The sequence below is a fragment of the Salmo trutta genome, chromosome 2, assembly GCF_901001165.1.
Source record: "Salmo trutta chromosome 2, fSalTru1.1, whole genome shotgun sequence".
Lineage (NCBI taxonomy): Eukaryota > Metazoa > Chordata > Actinopteri > Salmoniformes > Salmonidae > Salmo > Salmo trutta.
The window spans coordinates 66626955-66651807 of NC_042958.1; the positions used below are offsets into that span (position 1 = coordinate 66626955).

The window sequence follows — 24853 nt, forward strand, 5'->3', positions numbered from 1 at the left end:
CCGAAGTAGTTTACCCCCGTCCCTGCTATGGCTTCTCACGCTGCTCAGTTCCCACACCGCATCTCATTTGAGATTCGGTCTGGTGTTAACCAGGATAAAGAAGCATAGGCCTACTTAAAATGAATACATTTGCTTACATGATCCAGTTCTCTGAAGCAGGGATAGAGGGAAGTATCTTGGTAGGCCTGTCCTCCTCCTTAGTAGCATCAGAGTCAATGAAGGCCTGTCTTGCTTGGAATTCAAGGTCCAGGAGCTGGGAAACATGCTTCTGGTTGGGTCTGGCCTTGGTTTTGTACATCTCCTGTAGAGTTTTATAATGTCTCGCCTGGTTCTGTAGGCTCTCAGTAGTTTCTGATGCCAGAAAACATAACAAACCCGACCAATTAACATTTAAAAATGTAGACTGAAATTAAGACCAGTGATTCCGCTGGTACTACCACCCCAAACCTCTCATTCCACAGGAAACACTGAAGACTAAATAGTCACTTGGTTTCTAGTCCCTCATTTAGAGTAGTAGTAGAAGTTGCATTTATAAGGAAACACTATCCACTATTTCAATTTGTGTACTTACCACCCAACTGTTCAACCTCTGGGGTGCTGCATCTAGATAGTGGGGATCTCTCCAGGTCCCAGAGGAGGTGCCTGGCCTACACAGTTCTGATTCTTCACCCTGTATAAGACATACATTTATTCTATAGTAATTATAAAGGCAAAGAACACCACAATGTAACAACAACCTAACAGCAAACACCAAAACAAGTACATCTGTAGATACATGTATTGTAATTATTGTAATGATGGCCAGGAAATGCTACTTTGATAACAGGAAACACTGTCTGCATGGTTAGATTAAATGTCTCCCAAATGTAAAAATCTAACATGACCTCATTTTCACCATGAGTAAATCTCCAAAAGGTTCTCCTTCTGATGAAGTGCTCTGGACCGGGATAGAGATCATGTAAATCCTCCTTAGAGGCTGGGCAGCATGTCTGTGCTTATATTAGCAGCTGAAAAATACATGAAACCACATGGAAAATACTTAAGTAATTAGCAACTAAATCATAGTTTATAGACGCAAAGTGTCAGGTTGATATAGGTTATGAGACATTAGCATGCTGTCTTCCCTTTCCAGTTAATGCAGGAATGATTTACCAAGATAGCTAATGTTAGCTAACAAAATGAGTTTACTAGTATATCATGAACGTTTAAGTCAATTACTTTAAACCAAAAGATAGTGCAAGCTAATGAAACTAACGTTAACGCTAAATTGTCTCCCATATTGAAAACCTTAGTTAATCTTTGCTTGCCTAGCTAAGATTGTAGACAATGACTGACACCATCGATAATTTAGCTTCGCCGTCTTTGGCACCATTTCTATTTATTTTCTATTGTCAATAGAAAGGGCGCCAAAGACGGCGAAGCTAAATAATCGACGGCGTCAGTCATTAGGGCACATTTACACCTCATTAACACTATTTCTGGCAATAAAGCACTTTCAATCTAACCAAAGTTCAAGTTTTTTCAACGAATGGCCGTTCGTGCAGTTATTAACTGCAAAAAGTCAACGTTACCTTGTTAAAATTAGCATTCTACCTTGGTTTGCCAACTTTCCAATTCAAATGAACGTTAGCTAACGTTAGCTTGCTAAGGAGAAAGGTAGACGGGTATAAACAAATGAACATTACCTTTTAATACTGCGGTTGATATATGGTCCATGCCTGGATATGTGTCATCCATTCCATCTTCATTCATGGTGTAGTTAGATGACTCAAATATTTGGACTATTTGACTTTTTAGTTTTTTAGGCCTCTCTTATTTAGCTAGATAATGTGATGAACGTACGTCAGTTAAGCAATATCACACGAGAGGGAGTGCTGAATATCAGCACGGCTGTGATTCGGTCGTAGGTACGAGGCCGCAGGCCAAAGATAATAATATTCAGTATAACAGCACGACCTCGAGTGTGATATTGCTTTTATACAACGGTTCTACAAGCGCAATTTATTAGTTAACAGTAATAAGCGACAATATATTATGATTTGTTTATTTATTTCATCATTTATTTGGCTCCGCCAACACACATAGTTCCCCAACTGGTCTGGGACTGGACTGTTGCCAAGCAACACATATACATTTTCCTCCACACTAGCTTGCTACTGCTACTTTGTGTAGGTCTACACGTTACCGTCCTCTCCTGACGACCATTCATCATTTAACTCAAATGTTATTTGTGGAAATATGTTCATATTTGCCGTGCAAAGTTTGTTACAATTTAAGATAGAGAACGAATCGTTAATGTAATTAACGGTTATTAGAACACCTGTAAAGCGGAGTGATACATGTATAGTTAAAAGTCCCAGTGGTGTTGTTCTCTACTCCAATAAATTACTTGGTTTTATTATAAATACTGAACATCATTTTCACTTCTTTCAGCCCTTTTCCTCGAAAGCAGTGGGAACGTTTTACTTGCGTTTAGTAACGTTTAAGATGCTTTGACGGTGCGTTATCTGCTGCGTTTTTATTACTTTTTCATTGAAACTGTTATTGAGCCATATCAATAGATTTCACAGTGGCAGCCCTGATTTCTGGCTGCTCTGTGGTATTGACGGATGCACAGAGGAATATAGTGTACAATTCCTTCCATCATGTAAAGAGAAACCACCTTCAACACCTACTTGATTGCACCCGACCAGATGAACAGCCATCGGAGGAAAGCCAAGCACCACCGGAACAAGTAAGTAGCTAGCTAGCATTTTTTTTGTTCTCTGGATTTAAAAAAATAATTTAAGAAAAGACGATACACGGACCAAAGTAATACTGTCCATTAGGCTATTCGATCATTTTAGCCATAATGACTCTTATGGCTAAAGCTGGGTTATTGTTATAATAATCGATGATAAAAGGAACAAAACACTTAAATAGCACTATTGGTGACACTAAATACAATTTCAAATCATCTGTTTCTTTGATGTGTGGTACACAGGACAACAGTCTTCTAGCTAACTCCAGCATCACTGATCAGCAACTCCATCCATCTGACTCAGATGATGGGCAAAGGGGCATTGACCAACATGGAGCTGTCACAGTGCAACAGGTAAGTTACTCGGTTGGTGGCAATCTACTGAAATTTACCATATTTTTTTAAAGTACTTAGATTTACTAATAGCATTCATAGTCAGTCTTCGCAACCACTTCTCCTGTCACAAACATTATACTTGTCATGAACTAGTAATGTCCAGCCTCAGGATACTACATTCAATGTCAACATTTCTTTTAGAATCTGACAACACATGCCACTGCTTTTGTGATAAATACCAGAGCCAAGCATCGTCTCTCACAGGTAAGATGCTTTTTCTGAACAGAGCATTTGGTTTGTTACATTATGCAGAGCATTTTGTAGTGGTTCAGTGATGGTTGAGTTCATTCTCAGTGCTAGGTTGTCTACCTTACTATTGTTGATCCCTTATGTCCTTATGTTAATGAATATGTCATAAGAACATGTGAATATCATAGGTATACATGATGGTGTGTTCCAACCTCCATGATTGATGACATCCCCACCTCTCTCACTATCTCATTTTCAGAAAGGTGTGAATGATATTGTTGCTGGGGTACAGCAGTATCAATCATCACTATTGGACAACCTCAGGAAGCAGATGGAGGCAGTGCTAAAGAAGCATTCAGGAAGCACATCAGGTCAACTTGAAAAAGATGCAATGGATATAGTTGACAATTTCATTGAAACTTTTGCTGGCGTTGCAACAACATTTAGACGGGACAGTGTTATTAAGAAGCTGTTTGGACGCAGAGGAAATTCCAATTGGTGGAACCATATGCAGGATGAAATGTGGAGGATCAAAAGACATTTTCATCAAAGACAAATTATTTTATTATGTACCATTAGTCAAAAGTCTATCACAGTTCTTATCACACCCAAGGATTTTGTCTATGGTTGAAAAGGGACCCCAGATGTGCAGGGCAAGTTTTTTTCGTGACATTGTTGATGGTGCTCTTCTAAAATCACATCCCTTATTTTCAGAGAAACCAAGTGCATTGCAGATTGTTCTGTACACGGATGAAATAGAGATCTGTAATCCACTAGGATCCTTTGCAGCAAAAAACAAGTTGTTAATGGTGTACTACACCCTAGGAAATATAAATCCAAAATACAGGTCTAAACTGGCTGCTATCAGGCTACTTGCCATGGCTAGATCAGCAGACCTCCGTCAATCTGGTGTAGATGTAATATTGAATAGAATCAAGGAAGACAAGGATGTATACATATGTGAACTGATTGCCCCCCATCTATCGTCAGAGCTCGTGCTGCTAGGTGACCTTAACTTGGACATGCTTAACACCCTAGCCATCCTACAATCTAAGCTTGATGCCCTCAATCTCACACAAATTATCAATGAACCTACCAGGTACCACCCCAAAGCTGTAAACACGGGCAACCTCATAGATATCATCCTAACCAACTTGCCCTCTAAATACATCTCTGCTGTTTTCAACCAAGATCTCAGCGATCACTGCCTCATTGCCTGCAACCGTAATGGGTCAGTGGTCAAACGACCTCCACTCATCACTGTCAAACGCTCCCTGAAACACTTCAGCGAGCAGGCCTTTCTAATCGACCTGGCCTGGGTATCCTGGAAGGATATTGACCTCATCCCTTCAGTAGAGGATGCCAGAATATTTTTTTTAAATGCCTTCCTCACCATCTTAAATAAGCATGCCCCATTTAAGAAATTTAGAACCAGGAACAAATATAGGCCTTGGTTCTCTCCAGACCTGACTGCCCTTAACCAACACAAAAACATCCTGTGGTGTTCTGCATTAGCATCGAACAGCCCCCGTGATATGCAACTTTTCAGGGAAGTTAGAAACCAATATACACAGGCAGTTAGAAAAGCCAAGGCTAGCTTTTTCAAGCAGAAATTTGCTTTCTGCAACACAAACTCAAAAAGTTCTGGGACACAGTAAAGTCCCTGTCAAAAGCTGACCAACTTCAGTTAATTGTGTAAATTTGGTAAGCTATACAACTCAATTAATTAGTATATCTTTATTCATTTTTCCAAATCATAAAAAATCACTCCTTTTCATATTCAAATTTGACAAATACGTTCACTTGTTTCTTAATATTTCATTTATTCTATTTTCCTGCACTAGTAACACATCTGACAGAATGATTTAGATGAGTGTTTGGATTTGATTTTTATTGAGGTGTTTTATACAGGTGTTTCTGTAGATTTGAGGAACTGCTGAACACTGTTGGTTTAGACGTTTCTGGATACAATACTGCCTCCTAGTAGTACTGCCTCTTATTGGAACCCTCACAGATTCCAAGGTAGAAGTCCTCATTTGGGCAGCTGGTGGTTTATCAGTCACTGCATGTCTGTCTGTTCAATCCAAAATACAAAAGAGTGACAGACTCAGGTCCCTTGGTGCATCACACCACGGATCGCTTCACGTAGCCAGCCAGTACAGTGCCTTTGAGACGGTGCATGGTGGAGTCATAGACCCCCCGTCTAGAGCTCTTGGAGGAGAGCTTGGCACAGATCTCGCTGTGTTTCTCCAGGCGACTAGGATCAAAACACCGGCCGCAGTGCTCACACTGCTTCAGCTTGGAGTTGGCTGCACTCATCCCAAATCGACGTTTCAACACCACCTGAATGAATGGATGTTATCAGATGGGCCAAATAATGGGCAGCTGGGCAACAAAGACAAGATATACAATATGTACAAACCAGATGAGGCTGGTGGGAGGAGCTCATTGTAATGGGCTCATTGTAATGGCTGGAATAGAACAAAAGGAACGGTATCACACACATCAATCACATGGAAACCTCGTTTGATTCCGATCAATTCATTTCATTCCAGCCATTACAACGATCCTATCCTCCTATAACTCCTCCCATCAGCCTCCTCTGATACAAACGCACGTGATCACCAACACTACACTAGATCAGCAGTTAGCATGGCTTTGGAATGTCAAGCTACTTTACCTGTCTGTCCTCCTTTTTGTCTTCCACGTTCAAACCCTTCTTGACTTCCTTTGGCTTGCTCACAGTGTATCTCGTGGCTGTCTCCTTTGGCTTACTTGCCACACTGCTTTCTTCTCCATTTCTCCTCACCTCTTTACTCCTTTCTTCCTCTTCTTCCTCTTCTTCGTTATCTCTTATCATCTCCCATAGGTCAGAATCCACCTTCATCAGGCAGATCTCCTGGATGAACTTCTCCACCTTTTTTCTCAACCGCACTTTCGCGTTTTTCTCCTCCAAAGCCTGAGCATCCATCTTGGCCCCACTTTTAATCAGTTTCAGTTCTTGGGTGACACTGATCAGCTTGGCCTTCATATATGCCATCACCTGCTCAGCCTCTGAATTAAAGACGTCCCATACCATCTCATCGGGGCATGGCGGTAGATCCTTTACAGTTAGGGTCTGAGCCTTGAACTGAACGTGTTTCTTCACAACCTGCCTTCTGTAGTTTGAAGCAGCAGGACGAGGGCTGCCCTCTGGTCTGACTGGCTGAAATGGCTTCTTCTTGGCATCACTGTTTGGCACGGTGACTCTGGCTCTAATGGGAGGCAGTGGCAACTTGGCGACCATATTGGCTCCATGGACTGCCTTCAATGGCTTGGCACTAAGGAGGTAGATGTCTTTCACCACACAGGTTTGATCCCTCTTGGTACGGATGGGTTGCAGTGGCTTCCAGATGGAAGGAACAGTAACCTTCCCTGACTGCTGAGATGTTGGAGCTACATGCAGTCCTTGACTCTTCCCATTGCAGATGGACCTCTTCTTCTGCAGTACTGGGATTCTGGAGGGAGGATGTGGTTTCTTTTCCACAGCCTTCAAACTGGCAAGTCGCTGCAGAGCACCCTTTCTTTCTTCAGTCAACTCCAGTACTGGGATTCTGGAGGTGTTTAAACTGTTTTGTTTGAGCGCTGGAAGCTTCTCAGTGGCCTTGGGTTGAGATGGCAGGGCAGGCTGAACAGAGTTGCTACTGGCAGCTCCAAGTTTCCCTGTTAAAGCATTATCTTCCATTAGCGGCTGCAAGAATCTCCTCATCATCAAGGAGATTGACAGTGGCCTTCTAACCTCGTTCTGCAACTAAGTTTTCGTCTAGTAGCACTTTCTATATTTTATGGTGATCTACTGTGTTAACTATCTACTGTGTATAACTATATATTTTCAGCAGTCAGACACCAGAATGTTCAAACAGAACATCTGTAATTTTTTGATCAGTTGTGACATCATAATTGGTTCACAAATAATGAGACTTCTAGAATCTCACACACTTATGTGGATGTGATGTCATAATAGATCATAATATACAGCCCAAAATGGTGAATGTGACCTACCTGTGTTGAACTGCTTGCCCTCATCTCATATTTAAACATGCCACTTTTCTTTGAGGTGAAACATATTACTGAACTCTCTGAATTGTCAATTTAAAGACATTTTGCCAATTTATTCATGACTAAATTTAGCTAACATAGTTAGTTCTTACCTTTGCCTCGGCAGTCTCGTCCAGATCATCATGGCGTTTGTAGTTCTTTATGATAGCCACATTAGCAGCTAATTAGCATTTCATTTTTGGGGGCTAAATGCAAGCGACTAAATTGATAAGTAACCTTGTCCTACAGATATTTACACGGTTATTGAAACATCACACAAGGGTAAACCTTCATGAAACACATCCCGTATTCTAAGTGTTTCTAAAATGTCCTATGGTGGAAAGACGGTTGGAACCATTTCTTCTTTGACCGCTATGTATTATGGGTATTATGACTCATACTGTGGTACTCTATTGTACTTACAAATAACTGGAGTTAGTCAGCTTTTGACAGCTTAATCCTTTGTCTCTGCACGATCATTTGCCTCCAACTAGTCACTAGCATGAGAAATCTGCAGATTATTTTGTCCTAGCATACTGGCCTTAGATAAAAAAACAATGCTCTCCTTGCTTCCCCATGATGTTTTGAGAGGGTGGGGAGAAGACTGGAGGAAGGACTTTTGAGATTCACCACTGGTGTGAGTTCCAATCGAAGAAGTCTTGTTTCCTTGTTTGATTTCTATATTGACCATTTGAAAGGACAAGATTAAAAACGGTTAAATTATACACATTCAAGTCCGCCTAGACTCGTAGGTGTTATGAAGGGAGATATCTGAGACTTTTGGAGCACATTCCAGGATTGAGTCCTAATAGTAGCTAAGTGGCTTCTGGTTGTGTCTTTTCCTTCATATGCACATATCTTATGACACTGGATAGGTGAAAGCTGTTGTTTCCAATTGACCTGTTCAATTCTTAAAGATCAGTACACATGAAGGGAAGGAGAGAAGGACATGTTGAACCACTGAGATGCAGTCAGAGTCGCAAATCTGGTTTTCTGCCTATTTTTCTTCAATTGGTTTGTGTCTTTGTGGTTCAACTACACTCTAGCCACAGAATAATGTACATTTATTATGTTTTAATAGTTTTTCTTTTACTGTGCTGACGAGGTAAAGATGGTTTAAGTTCACCATGCATTGGAACAGCATTGGAACGTTTGCCTTGTCTGTTCTGTCTCCCCACTCGCAAGGCGCACCAAGTGTCTACCGAAAGCTTTGGCGTCAGGATTATGCTGTGCTTTTGTTCATTGGCAAATTCAACAAGGCAATCCTTTTACTACAAGTGACTTCTTGGTGTGGATATAAATGTAGACAAGGAGGCTTGTGGCAGTATTTAATGCCCATATCACTGTATGATTTGGTTTTTCAGGTTCATTACACATGAACATGCCAATAATGAACCCACACAGAACGTCTTATGTAAAAGGATATTTCCAATTCTAACATTTGTATAAAAAAAAGGTAATCAAAATGTATAGACAGATTTATTGATTACGTAAGTATTCAACCTCCTGAGTCAATACATGTTAAAATCACCTTTGGCAGCGATTACAGCTGAGAATCCTTCTGGGTAAGTCTCTAAATGCTTTGCACACCAGGATTGCATGTTAGTCTTCAAGCTCTGTCAAGTTGGTTGTTGATCATTGCTACAAAGCCATTTAAATCTTGCCATAGAATTTCAAGCCAATTTAAGTCAAAACTAACTAGGGCGCTCTGCAACATTCAATGATGTCTTGGTAAGCAACTCCAGTGTATATTTGGCCTTGTGTTTTAGGTCATTGTTCTGCTAAAAGTTGAATATCTCTCGGTGTCTGTAAAGCAGACTGAACCAGGTTTTCCAGGTTTCCCTGCAATGACAAATAACCCCTTTTACTGGTCAGGACGTGACAGCACCCCCCCCCCCCCCCCCCCCCCTCCAAAGGTGCAGACCCCGAATGCACCTCAAAAACAAAACAATTCCACAAAAACAACCCCAAACTTAAAGGAAGGGAAGGGAGGGTGGCTACCGTCAACGACGGTCCCTGTGCTACTACATCCCCTCTTCACAATACTCCCACTTCGGAGGTGGCTCTGGCTCTGGGCCTAGCTCCCGTTCAGACAACTCTGGGCTGAGGAGCGTCGCTGGAGACTCAGGGCTGAGGAGCATCGCTGGAGACTCAGGGCTGAGGAGCGTCGCTGGAGGCCTGATGCATGGAACTGGCATAGGAGGCGCCAGACTAGTAACACGCACCTCAGGGCTCGTGCGAGGAGCAGGAACAGGACGTACTGGACTGGGCAGACGCACTGGAGGTCTGATGCGTGGGACTGGCTTTGGAGGCGCCAGACTAGTAACACGCACCTCAGGGCTCGTGCGGGGAGCAGGAACAGGACGTACTGGACTGCGCAGGCGCACTGGAGGTCTGATGCGTGGGGCTGACTTCGGAGGAGCCAGATTATTAACACGCACCTCAGGGCTAGTGCAGAGAGCAGGAACAGGCACAGGGTACACTGGGTCTTGGAGACGCACTGGAGGTCTGGAGCGCACGGACTGCACAACCCGTCTTGGCTGGATAGTCACTGTAGCCCGGCACGGGCGGAGCGCTGGCACAGGGCGAACTGGGCTGTGCTGGGGAATGAGGGCTGCCGTGCTTAGAGCAGGTGCAAGGTAAACTGGGCCGAGGAGACGCACTGGAGACCAGATCCGTTGTGCCGGCACACTTCTTCCTGGCTGCCGGCCAACTCTCGCCCGGCAACGCTGCGGAGCCCTTATTGGCCGTACCGGACTGTGCGTGCGTATGCGTGACACCGTGCGCATTTCTGCTTAACAAGGTGCTTGCTTGATCTGTCGCTCTCCATAATAAGCACGGGGAGTTGGCTCAGGTCTCCACTCTGACTCTGCCCAACTCCCAGTGTGCCCCCCCAAATTTTTGGGGGGGGATGCCTCTCGGCCTCATGTTGCTCCCTTACTTTCCTCTCCCAGAAACGTCGTTCTGCCTTTGCTGCCTCCAGTTCCTCCTTGCCAACAAGGATCTCCTCCCACGTCCATGACTCCAAATACTTCTCCTGCTGCTCCTTCTTCCGCTGCTTGGTCCTTTGGTGGTGGGTGGTTCTGTCATGGATTGGACCAAGGCGCAGCGGGTAAAGTGCTCATCTTCTTAATTTATTTAAAGTAAAGTGAACACTTAAACAAAATAAACAAACGACGATGATAACAGTACCATAAGGCACACAGGCTATACAGAAAATAACCACCCACAAAACACAAGTGAAAACAAACCCAACTAAATCTGGCCTCCAATTAGAGACAACGACAACCAGCTGCCTCTAATTGGAGGTCATTGCCAAAAACCCAACATAGAAATAGAAAACTAGATATACACATAGAAATAGAAAATATAGAACATAAACCAAAAAAAAAACTAAACACACAAAACAAACACTCCCTGCCACGCCCTGACCAAACTACAATGACAAATAACCCCTTTTACTGGTCAGGACGTGACAGATTTTGCCTGTGCTTAGCGCTATTCTGTTTATTTTCATCATAAACATCATTGCCGATAACAGGCATGTAGTCACCACCGTGCTTGAAAATGTGAAGAGTGGTACTCAGTTATGTGTTGTTGGATTTGCTCCAAATATAACGCTTTGTATCCAGGACATAAAGTTAATTTCATTGCCACATTTTTTGCAGTATTACTTGTGCCTTATTGCAAACAGGATGCATGTTTTGGAATATTTTTATTCTGTACAAACTTCCTTTTCACTATGTCGTTTAGGTTAGTATTGTGGATTAACTACAATGTAGTTGATCCATCCTCAGTTTTCTATCACAGCCAGATGAGTCCATGCAATCAGTGACTTGTTAAGCACATTTTTACTCCTGAACTTCATGCTTGTCATAACAAAGGGATTGAATACTTATTGACACAATACTTTTAAGTCATTAATTTGTGAAAATCTCAAGAAACATAATTCCATTTTCACATTATGGGGGATTGTGTGTAGGCCAGTGAAACTCAATTTAATCCATACAACAAAATGTGGAAAAAGTCAAGTGGTGTGAATACTTTCTGAATGCACTTTATGAGATTAGCTCTTCAGGCAGTCATTGTGTTGCTAGCCTTGTACGTAGCATGTAGCTAGCTGTGTATAGCTGTGTATATTTAAGTATTACCAGTTAGGCTATTCTGCTTTTCTCTGGTAAACAACACACCTATGCTCAAGCATGAAATGATGTTTCACAATATACTAAAATAACTTTGATATTATTTAAGTCATGTTGGAATTTAGATTGTGCAGTATAACAATTTGCAATGAATGAGAATTATCTTTGACGTAACTCCTTGCTAACAAACCACAAAGTCAGACCAAAAGTCGGTTAAATGGTTTATATGCATTTCTATTAAGTCTCTCCCTCTCCATTTTGGGGGAAAGCCTCATGAAAAAAGATGGACAACCATCCAAATAACAAAGTAAACTCCCAGTCCAATATCCAAGAAAATATTTAAATCTGATCAAATCAGTCAAAAGTGATGATCCTAGTGAAAATGACTTCTTTCTTTCACTTTCATTTGAGCCCTTCAAAAAGGGAGGGGGCAATTGATTCTATTATTGGGAAATATATAGAGTTCAACTGATGATACAACTCAAGCAAGAATTTATAAAAAAGCCTTTCTTTCAAAACTGAGGACTGCCAGCCAACTGCTGGAGAAAAGAAATGGCAGACAGAAGGGAAGGTGGTGCGGCTTGTCCTACGAACGCTGTTATTTTATCTAAAACATCAGATGTACGCCGACCCCAGCTTAGTAACTCATGCAAAGATTCGAAGCACAATATATGTGTTTTATCTCCAGTACTTTGCCATGATTGTCAGTTATGTAGCTGCTCTACTGATAATCTGTGTGTCCTTGCTGGGATGACACAATCAATTACTGCCGGAGAATATCAACACCAAACACATTGGTTCACCTTTCCACGCTGTGTTGCCAACTCCTCAGTAAGGAAAGTAGCTATTCACTGTCCTAAAAGTCACTAGAAGTCGCTAAATGACGCCATCACCTAATTTGCATAATTGGCCATGTGCATGTAATTGTGATGGACGCTGCAGGAGAGAGGAATAGCGTGGTGGGAGAGAGAAAAAGTGAGTAAAAAACACCCTAAATATGTTTAGAACTACAAATGAACTTTCTTCTGTCGATTCTTGATTTTTTTTTTTATGTCACAATTCCAACCCTCCTCCTTTTTCCGGGCTTGGGACCGGCAAAAGAGACACTCTGGCAGAGTTACTTAGTCTTTTCTTTTTCTTTTCTTTTTTTTAGTTTAGTTTTCTTAATTTGGTTTCGTTTTTAACCTTGTGGTCCACTTAGGAGCCTACAACAAGTCACAGTAAATAAAACATGAACATTTTTAACCATAACATTTTAAAAAAAAAATGTGTATACAGTCTACATTAACAATCTAAATGGACCAAAAAGAGACAATAGAAAAAACTGTCAATGGCAATGTGAGAAAATTATGGTAACTAGTCTGGCCCTAATTCAGGTTAATTGTTTTTTTTATATGTAAACCAGGGCGGGATCAGCTAGCAGCTGCTTCCCGCATGTGTAATTCATATGCAGTCTGGACACGGAGGGGTGAACATCTCCTGCTCTGACTGCAGCAGGGAGGGACTGCTGCACGAGGACTGGGCCGCCTGTGAGTGCACAACTGAGTGCCCACCTCAACAACAGCCCCTTCACATTACACTCCATGCAGTTTGGCTTCAGAGTGAAACACTCCACAGAAACGGCCAACTGCTTTCTTCTGGAAAATGTGAAGTCCAAGATGGACAAAGGGGGCGTTGTTGGGGCTGTGTTTCAGAACCTAAGGAAGGCTTTTGATACTGTTAACCATGAGATTCTCATCACAAAACTGTCCAAGTTCAACTTTTCCCCCGATGCCATGAGATGGATGAAATCATACCTTGAAGGCAGAACTCAGTGTGTCAGAGTGAGCAGTGAGCTGTCGCCCACTCTTAGCTATGATGTGGGTGTGCCCCAAGGGTCAATACTGGGGGCCCTCCTGTTCAGCCTGTACAGTCGTGGCCAAAAGTTTTGAGAATGACACAAATATTAATTTTCACAAAGTCTGCTGCCTCAGTTTGTATGATGGCAATTTGCATATACTCCAGAATGTTATGAAGAGTGATCAGATGAATTGCAATTAATTGCAAAGTCCCTCTTTGCCATGCAAATGAGCTGAATCTCAAAAAACGTTTCCACTACATTTCAGCCCTGCCACAAAGGACCAGCTGACATCATGTCAGTGATTCTCTCGTTAACACAGGTGTGAGTGTTGACGAGGACAAGGCTGGAGATCACTCTGTCATGCTGATTGAGTTCGAATAACAGACTGGAAGTATCAAAAGGAGGGTGGTGCTTGGAATCATTGTTCTTCCTCTGTCAAACATGGTTACCTGCAAGGAAATACGTGCTGTCATCATTGCTTTGCACAAAAAGGGCTTCACAGGCAAGGATATTTCTGCCAGTAAGATTGCACCTAAATCAACCATTTATCGGATCATCAAGAACTTCAAGGAGAGCGGTTCAATTGTTGTGAAGAAGGCTTCAGGGAGCCCAAGAAAGTCCAGCAAGCGCCAGGACCATCTCCTAAAGTTGATTCAGCTGCGGGATCGGGGCACCATCAGTACAGAGCTTGCTCAGGAATGGCAGCAGGCAGGTGTGAGTGCATCTGCACGCATGTTGAGGCGAAGACTTTTGGAGGATGGCCTGGTGTCAAGAAGGGCAGCAAAGAAGCCACTTCTCTCCAGGAAAAACATCAGGGACAGTCTGATATTCTGCAAAAGGTACAAGGATTGGACTGCTGAGGACTGGGGTAAAGTCATTTTCTCTGATGAATCCCCTTACGATTGTTTGGGGCATCCGTAAAAAAGCTTATCCGGAGAAGAAAAGGTGAGCGCTACCATCAGTCCTGTGCCATGCCAACAGTAAAGCATCCTGAGACCATTAATGTGTGGGGTTGCTTCTCAGCCAAGGGAGTGGGCTCACTCACAATTTTGCCTAAGAACACAGCCATGAATAAAGAATGGTACCAACACATTCTCCGAGAGCAACTTCTCCCAACCATCCAGAAACAGTTTGGTGACGAACAATGCCTTTTCCAGCATGATGGAGCACCTTGCCATAAGGCTAAAGTGATAACTAAGTGCCTCGTGGAACAAAACATTGATATTTTGGGTCCATGGGAGGAAACTCCCCAGACCTTAATCCCATTGAGAACTTGTGGTCAATCCTCAAGAGGCGGGTGGACAAACAAAAACCCACAAATTCTGATAAACTCCATGCATTGATTATGCAAGAATGGGCTGCCATCAGTCAGGATGTGGCCCAGAAGTTAATTGACAGCATGCCAGGGCGGATTGCAGAGGTCTTGAAAAAGAAGGGTCAACACAGCAAATATTGACTCTTTGCATCAACTTCATGTAATTGTCAATAAAAGCCTTTGACACTTATGAAATACATTTACATTTAAGTCATTTAGCAGACGCTCTTATCCAGAGCGACTTACAAATTGGTGCATTCACCTTATGATATCCAGTGGAACAACCACCAACCACTTTACAATAGTGCATCTAAATCTTTTAAGGGGGGGGGGTTAGAAGGATTACTTTATCCTATCCCAGGTATTCCTTAAAGAGGTGGGGTTTCAGGTGTCTCCGGAAGGTGGTGATTGACTCCGCTGTCCTGGCGTCGTGAGGGAGCTTGTTCCACCATTGGGGTGCCAGAGCAGCGAACAGTTTTGACTGGGCTGAGCGGGAACTGTGCTTCCTCAGAGGTAGGGAGGCGAGCAGGCCAGAGGTGGATGAACGCAGTGCCCTTGTTTGGGTGTAGGGCCTGATCAGAGCCTGAAGGTACGGAGGTGCCGTTCCCCTCACAGCTCCGTAGGCAAGCACCATGGACTTGTAGCGGATGCGAGCTTCAACTGGAAGCCAGTGGAGAGAGCGGAGGAGCGGGGTGACGTGAGAGAACTTGGGAAGGTTGAACACCAGACGGGCTGCGGCGTTCTGGATGAGTTGTAGGGGTTTAATGGCACAGGCAGGGAGCCCAGCCAACAGCGAGTTGCAGTAATCCAGACGGGAGATGACAAGTGCCTGGACTAGGACCTGCGCCGCTTCCTGTGTGAGGCAGGGTCGTACTCTGCGAATGTTGTAGAGCATGAACCTACAGGATCGGGTCACCGCCTTGATGTTAGTGGAGAACGACAGGGTGTTGTCCAGGGTCACGCCAAGGTTCTTAGCACTCTGGGAGGAGGACACAAGGGAGTTGTCAACCGTGATGGCGAGATCATGGAACGAGCAGTCCTTCCCCGGGAGGAAGAGCAGCTCCGTCTTGCCGAGGTTCAGCTTGAGGTGGTGATCCGTCATCCACACTGATATGTCTGCCAGACATGCAGAGATGCGATTCGCCACCTGGTTATCAGAAGGGGGAAAGGAGAAGATTAATTGTGTGTCGTCTGCATAGCAATGATAGGAGAGACCATGTGAGGATATGACAGAGCCAAGTGACTTGGTTTATAGTGAGAATAGGAGAGGGCCTAGAACAGAGCCCTGGGGGACACCAGTGGTGAGAGCACGTGGTGCGGAGACAGATTCTCGCCACACCACCTGGTAGGAGCGACCTGTCAGGTAGGACGCAATCCAAGCGTAGGCCGCGCCGGAGATGCCCAGCTCGAAGAGGGTGGAGAGGAGGATCTGATGGTTCACAGTATCAAAGGCAGCAGATAGGTCTAGAAGGATGAGAGCAGAGGAGAGAGAGTTAGCTTTAGCAGTGCGGAGAGCCTCCGTGACACAGAGAAGAGCAGTCTCAGTTGAATGCCCAGTCTTGAAACCTGACTGATTAGGATCAAGAAGGTCATTCTGAGAGAGATAGCAGGAGAGCTGGCCAAGGACGGCACGTTCAAGAGTTTTGGAGAGAAAATAAAGAAGGGATACTGGTCTGTAGTTGTTGACATCGGAGGGATCGAGTGTAGGTTTTTTCAGAAGGGGTGCAACTCTCGCTCTCTTGAAGACGGAAGGGACGTAGCCAGCGGTCAAGGATGAGTTGATGAGCGAGGTGAGGTAGGGGAGAAGGTCTCCGGAAATGGTCTGGAGAAGAGAGGAGGGGATAGGGTCAAGTGGGCAGGTTGTTGGGCGGCCGGCCGTCACAAGACGCGAGATTTCATCTGGAGAGAGAGGGGAGAAAGAGGTCAAAGCACAGGGTAGGGCAGTGTGAGCAGGATCAGCGGTGTCGTTTGACTTAGCAAACGGGGATCGGATGTCATCAACCTTCTTTTCAAAATGGTTGATGAAGTCATCCGCAGAGAGGGAGGACGGGGGGGAGGGGGAGGAGGATTCAGGAGGGAGGAGAAGGTAGCAAAGAGCTTCCTAGGGTTAGAGGCAGATGCTTGGAATTTAGAGTGGTAGAAAGTGGCTTTAGCAGCAGAGACAGAAGAGGAAAATGTAGAGAGGAGGGAGTGAAAGGATGCCAGGTCCGCAGGGAGGCGAGTTTTCCTCCATTTCCGCTCGGCTGCCCGGAGCCCTGTTCTGTGAGCTCGCAGTGAGTCGTCGAGCCACGGAGCAGGAGGGGAGGACCGAGCCGGCCTGGAGGATAGGGGACAGAGAAAATCAAAGGATGCAGAAAGGGAGGAGAGGAGGGTTGAGGAGGCAGAATCAGGAGATAGGTTGGAGAAGGTTTGAGCAGAGGGAAGAGATGATAGGATGGAAGAGGAGAGAGTAGCGGGAGAGAGAGAGCGAAGGTTGGGACGGCGCAATACCATCCGAGTAGGGGCAGAGTGAGAAGTGTTGGATGAGAGCGAGAGGGAAAAGGATACAAGGTAGTGGTCGGAGATTTGGAGGGGAGTTGCAGTGAGATTAGTGGAAGAACAGCATCTAGTAAAGATGAGGTCAAGCGTATTGCCTGCCTTGTGAGTAGGGGGGGAAGGTGAGAGGGTGAGGTCAAAAGAGGAGAGGAGTGGAAAGAAGGAGGCAGAGAGGAATGAGTCAAAGGTAGACGTGGGGAGGTTAAAGTCACCCAGAACTGTGAGAGGTGAGCCATCCTCAGGAAAGGAACTTCAAGCTCATTGATGAACTCTCCAAGGGAACCTGGAGGGCGATAAATGATAAGGATGTTAAGCTTGAAAGGGCTGGTAACTGTGACAGCATGGAATTCAAATGAGGAGATAGACAGATGGGTCAGGGGAGAAAGAGAGAATGTCCACTTGGGAGAGATGAGGATTCCAGTGCCACCACCCCGCTGGCTCGATGCTCTAGGGGTATGCGAGAACACGTGGGCAGACGAGGAGAGAGCAGTAGGAGTAGCAGTGTTATCTGTGGTAATCCATGTTTCCGTCAGCGCCAGGAAGTCTAGGGACTGGAGGGTAGCATAGGCTGAGATGAACTCAGCCTTGTTGGCCGCAGACCGGCAGTTCCAGAGGCTGCCGGAGACCTGGAACTCCACGTGGGTCGTGCACGCTGGGACCACCAGGTTAGAGTGGCAGCGGCCACGAGGTGTGAAGCGTTTGTATGGCCTGTGCAGAGGGGAGAGAACAGGGATAGACAGACACATAGTTGACAAGCTACATAAGAAGCTACACTAATGCAAAGGAGATTGGAATGACAAGTGGACTACACGTCTCGAATGTTCAGAGAGTTAAGCTTACGTTGCGAAAATCTTATTGACTAAAATGACAAAAATGATACAGTACTGCTGGCTGGTGGAGTAGGCTAGCTAGCAGTGGCTGCGTTGTTGACTTTGTTTGAACGTGTAGCTGGCTAGGTAGCCTCGATAGTTTCAGTACTACACCTTGTCATGATACAAAAGCAACTTTGTAGCTAGCTAACATAACACTAATCAAGACGTTCCTTTGTAATGTATTTAGTTTCTACAATGCTGCTCGTCGGTAATAGTTGGCTAGGTATGGAACAATGGCGTCGCGGGGGACGGAAATAGCTGGCTAGCTAACCTCGATAATTACTAAACTACACAATTATCAAACTATGACAAAGACAACTATGTAGCTAGCTAGCTAACACTGCACTAGTCAAATCGTTCCGTTGTAAAATCGTTCCTTTGCCTTGATGACAGCTTTGCACACTCTTGACATTCATTTAACTAGCTTCATGAGGTATTCACCAGGAATGCATTTAATTAACAGGTGTGCCTTGTTAAAAGTTAATTTGTGGAATGTCTTTCCTTCTTAATGTGTTTGAGCCAATCAGTAGTGTTGTGACAAGGTAGGGGTGGTATACAGAAGATAGCCCTATTTGGTAAAAGATGAAGCTGGGTGGCAGGTAGCCTGGTGGCAGGTAGCCTAGTGGTTAGAGTGTTGGGCTAGTAACCGAAAGGTTGCTGGATTGAATCACTGAGCTGACCACAAAATTATCTCGTTCTGCTGCAGAATAAGGCAATTAACTCACTGTTTCCTGGTAGGCTGTCATTGTAAAAAACAATTTGTCCTTAACTGATTTGCCTTGTTAATTAAAGGTTAAAAATAAACAATTACGTCAAGAACAGTTCAAATAATATCCTACCTGTTTTCCCCTGTCTGGGGGTATTGTCGGACGGGGCCACAGTGTCTCCCGACCCCTCCTGTCTCAGCCTCCAGTATTTATGCTGCAGTAGTTTGTGTCGGGGGGCTAGGGTCAGTCTGTTATATCTGGAGTATTTCTCCTGTCTTATCCGGTGTCCTGTGTGAATTTAAGTATGCTCTCTCTAATTCTTTCTTTCTCTCTCTCGGAGGACCTGAGCCCTAGGACCATGCCTCAGGACTACCTGGCCTGATGACTCCTTGCTGTCCCCAGTCCACCTGGCCATGCTGCTGCTCCAGTTTCAACCGTTCTGCCTGCGGCTGTGGAACCCTGACCTGTTCACCGGACGTGCTACCTGTCCCAGACCTGCTGTTTTCAACTCTCTAGAGAAAGCAGGAGCGGCAGAGATACTCTGAATGATCGGCTATGAAAAGCCAACTGACATTTACTCCTGAGGTGCTGACCTGTTGTACCCTTGACAACCACTGTGATTATTATTATTTGACCATGCTGGTCATCTATGAACATTTGAAAATCTTGGCCATGTTCTGTTATAATCTCCACCCAGCACAGCCAGAAGAGGACTGGCCACCCATCATAGCCTGGTTCTTCTCTAGGTTTCATCCTAGGTTCTGGCCTTTCTAGGGAGTTTTTCCTAGCCACCGTGCTTCTACACCTGCATTGCTTGCTGTTTGGGGTTTTAGGCTGGGTTTCTGTACAGCACTTTGAGATATCAGCTGAAGTAAGAAGGGCTTTATAAATAACTTTGATTTGATTAGGAAAGAGAAATGACAGTCCATCGTTACTTTTAGACATGAAAGTCAGTCATTACGGAACACTCAAAGTTTCTTCAAGTGCAGCCGCAAAAACCATCAAGTGCTATGATGAAACTGGCTCTCAGGAGGATCCCCACAGGAAAGGAAGAGTTACTTCTGCTGCACAGGATAAATTCATTAGAGTTAACTGCACCTCAGATTGCAGCCCGAATAAATGCTTCACAGAGTTCAAGTAACAGACGCGTCTTAACATCAACTGTTCAGAGGAGACTGCGTGAATCAGGCCTTCATGGTCGAATTGCTGCAAAGAAACAACTACTAAAGGACACCAATAAGAAGAAGAGACTTGCTTGGGCCAAGAAACACGAGCAATGGACATTAGACCGGTGGAAATAGGTGTCCTTTAGTAGGTGAACGGATGATCTCTGCATGTGTGGTTCCCACCGTGGAGCATGGATGAGGAGGTGTGATGGTTGTTACCAACAAGAGAGGTCTCGAAATAAAAGGTCCAGTACATGAACACACTTACCACTGGCTACTATATGGAGACAAACAACAAACATTTTTTAATGAGCTGTGAAAAAAAGAGTGAACTATTTTCCAATGCTCATTAGACTGGCCGAAGCCAACCCCAGTGAATAGGCCATGTTGTATATGGTACATTCCACTCTCTCTTTCTTCTTGTGTGTAGGAGCTACCACTGTACTGTACAGGGGGCCTGCGCTTCTTCTGGGACAACAAGTTTGACCATGCCATGGTGGCCTTCCTGGACTGTGTGCAGCAGTTCAAGGAGGAGGTGGAGAAGGGAGACACGGGATTCTGCCTGCACTACAGGTCAGTCAACTAGTCTAGCAGATATCATAGAATTATAATTGTAATCATCTATGGATTATGCCAAGAGACCAAGGATTAAGCTGTCAAAAGCTGACCAACTTCAGTTATTTGTGTAAATTTGGTAAGTTAAACAACTAAATTAATATGTTTATCTTTCTTCATTTTTCCAATTCATAAAAATATCACTCTTTTTCATATTCAGATTTGACAAATACGTTCCCTTGTTTCTTAATATTTCATTTATTCTATTTTCCTGCACTAGTAACACATCTGACAGAATGATTTAGATGAGTGTTTGGATTTGATTTTATTGAGGTGTCAATACAAAATACAAAAGAGTGACAGACTCAGGTCCCTTGGTGCATCACACCACGGATCGCTGCACGTAGCCAGCCAGTACAGTGCCTTTGAGACGGTGCATGGTGGAGTCATAGACCCCCCGTCTAGAGCTCTTGGAGGAGAGCTTGGCACAGATCTCGCTGTGTTTCTCCAGGCGACAAGGATCAAAGCACCGGCCGCAGTGCTCACACTGCTTCAGCTTGGAGTTGGCTGCACTCATCCCAAATCGACGTTTCAACACCACCTGAATGAATGGATGTTATCAGATGGGCCAAATAATGGGCAGCTGGGTAACAAAGACAAGATATACAATATGTACAAACCAGATGAGGCTGGTGGGAGGAGCTCATTATAATGGGCTCATTGTAATGGCTGGAATAGAATAAAAGGAACGGTATCACACACATCAATCACATGGAAACCTCGTTTGATTCCGATCAATTCATTTCATTCCAGCCATTACAACGATCCTATCCTCCTATAACTCCTCCCATCAGCCTCCTCTGATACAAACGCACGTGATCACCAACACTACACTAGATCAGCAGTTAGCATTGCTTTGGAATGTCAAGCTACTTTACCTGTCTGTCCTCTTTTTTCTCTTCCACGTTCAAACCCTTCTTGACTTCCTTTGGCTTGCTCACAGTGTATCTTGTGGTTGTCTGCTTTGGCTTACTTGCCACACTGCTTACTTCTCCATTTCTCCTCACCTCTTTAATCCTTTCTTCCTCTTCTTCCTCTTCTTCGTTATCTCTTATCATCTCCCATAGGTCAGAATCCACCTTCATCAGGCAGATCTCCTGGATGAACTTCTCCACCTTTTTTCTCAACCGCACTTTCGCGTTTTTCTCCTCCAAAGCCTGAGCATCCATCTTGGCCCCACTTTTAATCAGTTTCAATTCTTGGGTGACACTGATCAGCTTGGCCTTCATATATGCCATCACCTGCTCAGCCTCTGAGTTAAAGACGTCCCATACCATCTCATCGGGGCATGGCGGTAGATCCTGTAAAGTTAGGGTCTGAGCCTTGAACTGAACGTGTTTCTTCACAACCTGCCTTCTGTAAGCAGGACGAGGGCTGCCCTCTGGTCTGACTGGCTGGAATGGCTTCTTCTTGGCATCATTGTTTGGCACAGTGACTCTAGCTCTAATGGGAGGCAGTGGCATCTTGGCGACCATATTGGCTCCATGGACTGCCTTCAATGGCTTGGCACTATGGAGGTAGATGTCTTTCACCACGCATGTTTGATCCCTCTTGGTACGGATGGGTTGCAGTGGCTTCCGGATGGGAGGAACAGTAGCCTTCCCTGACTGCTGAGATGTTGGCGCTACATGCAGTCCTTGACTCTTCCCATTGCAGATGGACCTCTTCTTCTGCAGTACTGGGATTCTGGAGGGAGGATGTGGTTTCTTTTCCACAGCCTTCAAACTGGCAAGTCGCTGAAGAGCACCCTTTCTTTCTTCAGTCAACTCCAGTATTGGGATTCTGGAAGTGTTTAAACTGTTTTGTTTGAGCGCTGGAAGCTTCTCAGTGGCCTTGGTTTGAGATGGCAGGGCAGGCTGAATGGAGTTGCTACTGGCAGCTCCAAGGTTCCCTGTTAAAGCATTATCTTCCTGTAGCGGCTGCAAGAATCTCCTCATCGTCAAGGAGATTGACAGTTATATTTTTCTAACCTGGTTCTGCAACTAAGTTCTTGTCTAGTAGCACTTTCTATATTTTATGGTGATCTACTGTGTTAACTATATCTCAGGAGGAATCTGCTAGATTGTCTTGAATACTAGTGTTCTATTTTCAGCAATCAGACACCAGAATGTTCAAACAGAACATTTGGAATTTATTGATCAGTTGTGACATCATAATTGGTTCACAAATAATGAGACTTCTAGAATCTCACACTTATGTGGATGTGATGTCATAATAGACCATAATATACAGCCCAAAATGGTGAATGTGACCTACCTGTGTTGAACTGCTTGCCCTCATCTCATATTTAAACATGCCACTTTTCTTTGAGGTGAAACATATTACTGAACTCTCTAAATTGTCAATTTAAAGACAATTTGCCAATTTAGTCATTACTCAATTTAGCTAACATAGTTAATTCAGAGATTCTTACCTTTGCCTCGGCAGTCTCGTCCAGATCATCATGGGATTTGTAGTTCTTTATGATAGCCACATTAGCAGCTAATTAGCATTTCATTTTTGGGGGCTAAATCCCGGCAAATATATTGATAAGTCACCTTGTCCTACAGATATTTACACGGTTATCGAAACGTCACACAAGGGTAAGCCTACATGAAACACATCCCTAATTTTAAGTGTTTCCAAAATTTCCTATGGGGAAAAACCGATGGTGAAAAAACAGTTGGAACCATTTCCTTGTTTGACCGCTATGTTTTATGGGTATTATGACACATACTGTGGTACTCTATTGTACTTACAGAAATAACTGGAGTTGGTCAGCTTTTGACAGCTTAATCCAACTAGTCACTAGCATGAGAAATCTGCAGATGATTTTGTCTTAGCGTCCTGGCCTTAGATTTTTTTTTTTAAATGTGGTGTTAGCAGCTGTAGATGTTTCACCAGTTTCTTTCATACCCTTCAAGAAATAAACACTTGGGGGTTTGAGTTTTAATGCACCTTTTTCTGTTATGGGTCAGGATGGATGTCGAGAAGGGCAAGATTGAGGACACAGGAGGCAGCGGTGGCTCCTACTCCATCAAGACCCAGTTCAACTCAGAGGAGCAGTGGACCAAGGCGCTCAAGTTCATGTTGACCAACCTCAAGTGGGGCCTGGCGTGGGTGTCGTCTCAGTTTTACAACCGATAGAGGAGGAAGATGAGGACTCACCCTAGGTGTGCCCCTTGACCCTTCTAAAACCCCCATTTCGTCACAATGTGTGACTCTCAAAAGTTATTCTTCTACAATGCTCTCCTTGCTTCCTTATGATGTTTTGAGAGGGTGGGGAGAAGACTGGAGGAAGGACTTTTGAGATTCACCACTGGTGTGAGTTCCAATCCAATAAGTCTTGTTTCCTTGTTTGATTTCCGTATTGACCGTTTGAAAGGACAAGATAAACTATTCAATTGTACACATTCAAGTCCACCTAGACTCGTAGGTGTTATGAAGGGAGATATCTGAGACGTTTGGAGCACATTCCAGGATTGAGTCCTAATTGTAGCTAAGTGGCTTCTGGTTGTGTCTTTTCCTTCATATGCACATATCTTATGACACTGGATAGGTGAAAGCTGTTGTTTCCAATTGACCTGTTCAATTCTTAAAGATCAGTACACATGAAGGGAAGGAGAGAAGGACACGTTGAACTACTGAGATGCAGCACTGGAATGGGTTCTTATGTATCACATGCTTCTTACTTTGCTCCAGAAACAAAACTGGGGAGTCACGAATCTGGTTTTCTGCCTATTTTTCTTCAATTGGTTTGTGTCTTTGTGGTTCAACTACACTCTAGCCACAGAATAATGTACATTGTGCATGTTTTAAGAGTTTTTTACTGTGCTGATAAGGTAAAAATTGTTTAATTTCGCAATGCGTTTGAACAGCATTGGAACATTTGTCTTGTCTGTTTTCGTCTCCCCACTCGCAGGGTGCACTGAGTGTCTACTGAAATCTTGGTGTGGATTTAAATGTAGACAAGGAGGCTTGTAGAAGTTTTTATTTCCCATATCACTGTGTGATTTGGTTTTTCAGGTTCTTTACACATATGAACGTGCCAATGATAATGGACCCACACAAAACACCTTTTGGAAAAGTATATTTACAAAAAAAATTTTTTTTATAAATAAAATAGGTAATCAATATTGTTTCAGGAAGAAGTGAGGGGAGTGGTGATTGAAGGGAGATATCTTGCAGCCTGCTTGCTCCTTCCCAGAGCCTTACATGAACTTCCTACCCCAACAAGGAAATCCTATGGATCATTAAGGCATGAAGTGCTTTGTGATAAA

At 44.0% G+C, this 24853-nt stretch overlaps 1 protein-coding gene across 1 annotated transcript; it reads left to right on the top strand.

The window, feature by feature from the left end:
• The first annotated feature begins 20302 nt into the window (after positions 1 to 20302).
• Positions 20303 to 23720, top strand: LOC115161099 (beclin-1-like). The gene is made up of 2 exons (XM_029711845.1): positions 20303 to 20552; positions 23552 to 23720. Exons 1-2 carry the CDS (start codon positions 20473 to 20475, stop codon positions 23718 to 23720), a joined length of 249 nt encoding a protein of 82 aa, XP_029567705.1. The 5' UTR covers positions 20303 to 20472.
• Positions 23721 to 24853: the final 1133 nt, after the last annotated feature.

What these genes read in the sequence shown, in the direction of transcription:
- LOC115161099 (XM_029711845.1), top strand. Translation starts at nt 20,473, where the DNA reads ATGGTGGCCTTCCTGGACTGTGTGCAGCAGTTCAAGGAGGAGGTGGAG. An exon ending in GGATTCTGCCTGCACTACAG is followed by an intron (nt 20,553 to 23,551) that starts GTCAGTCAACTA and finishes GTTATGGGTCAG; the next exon opens with GATGGATGTCGAGAAGGGCA.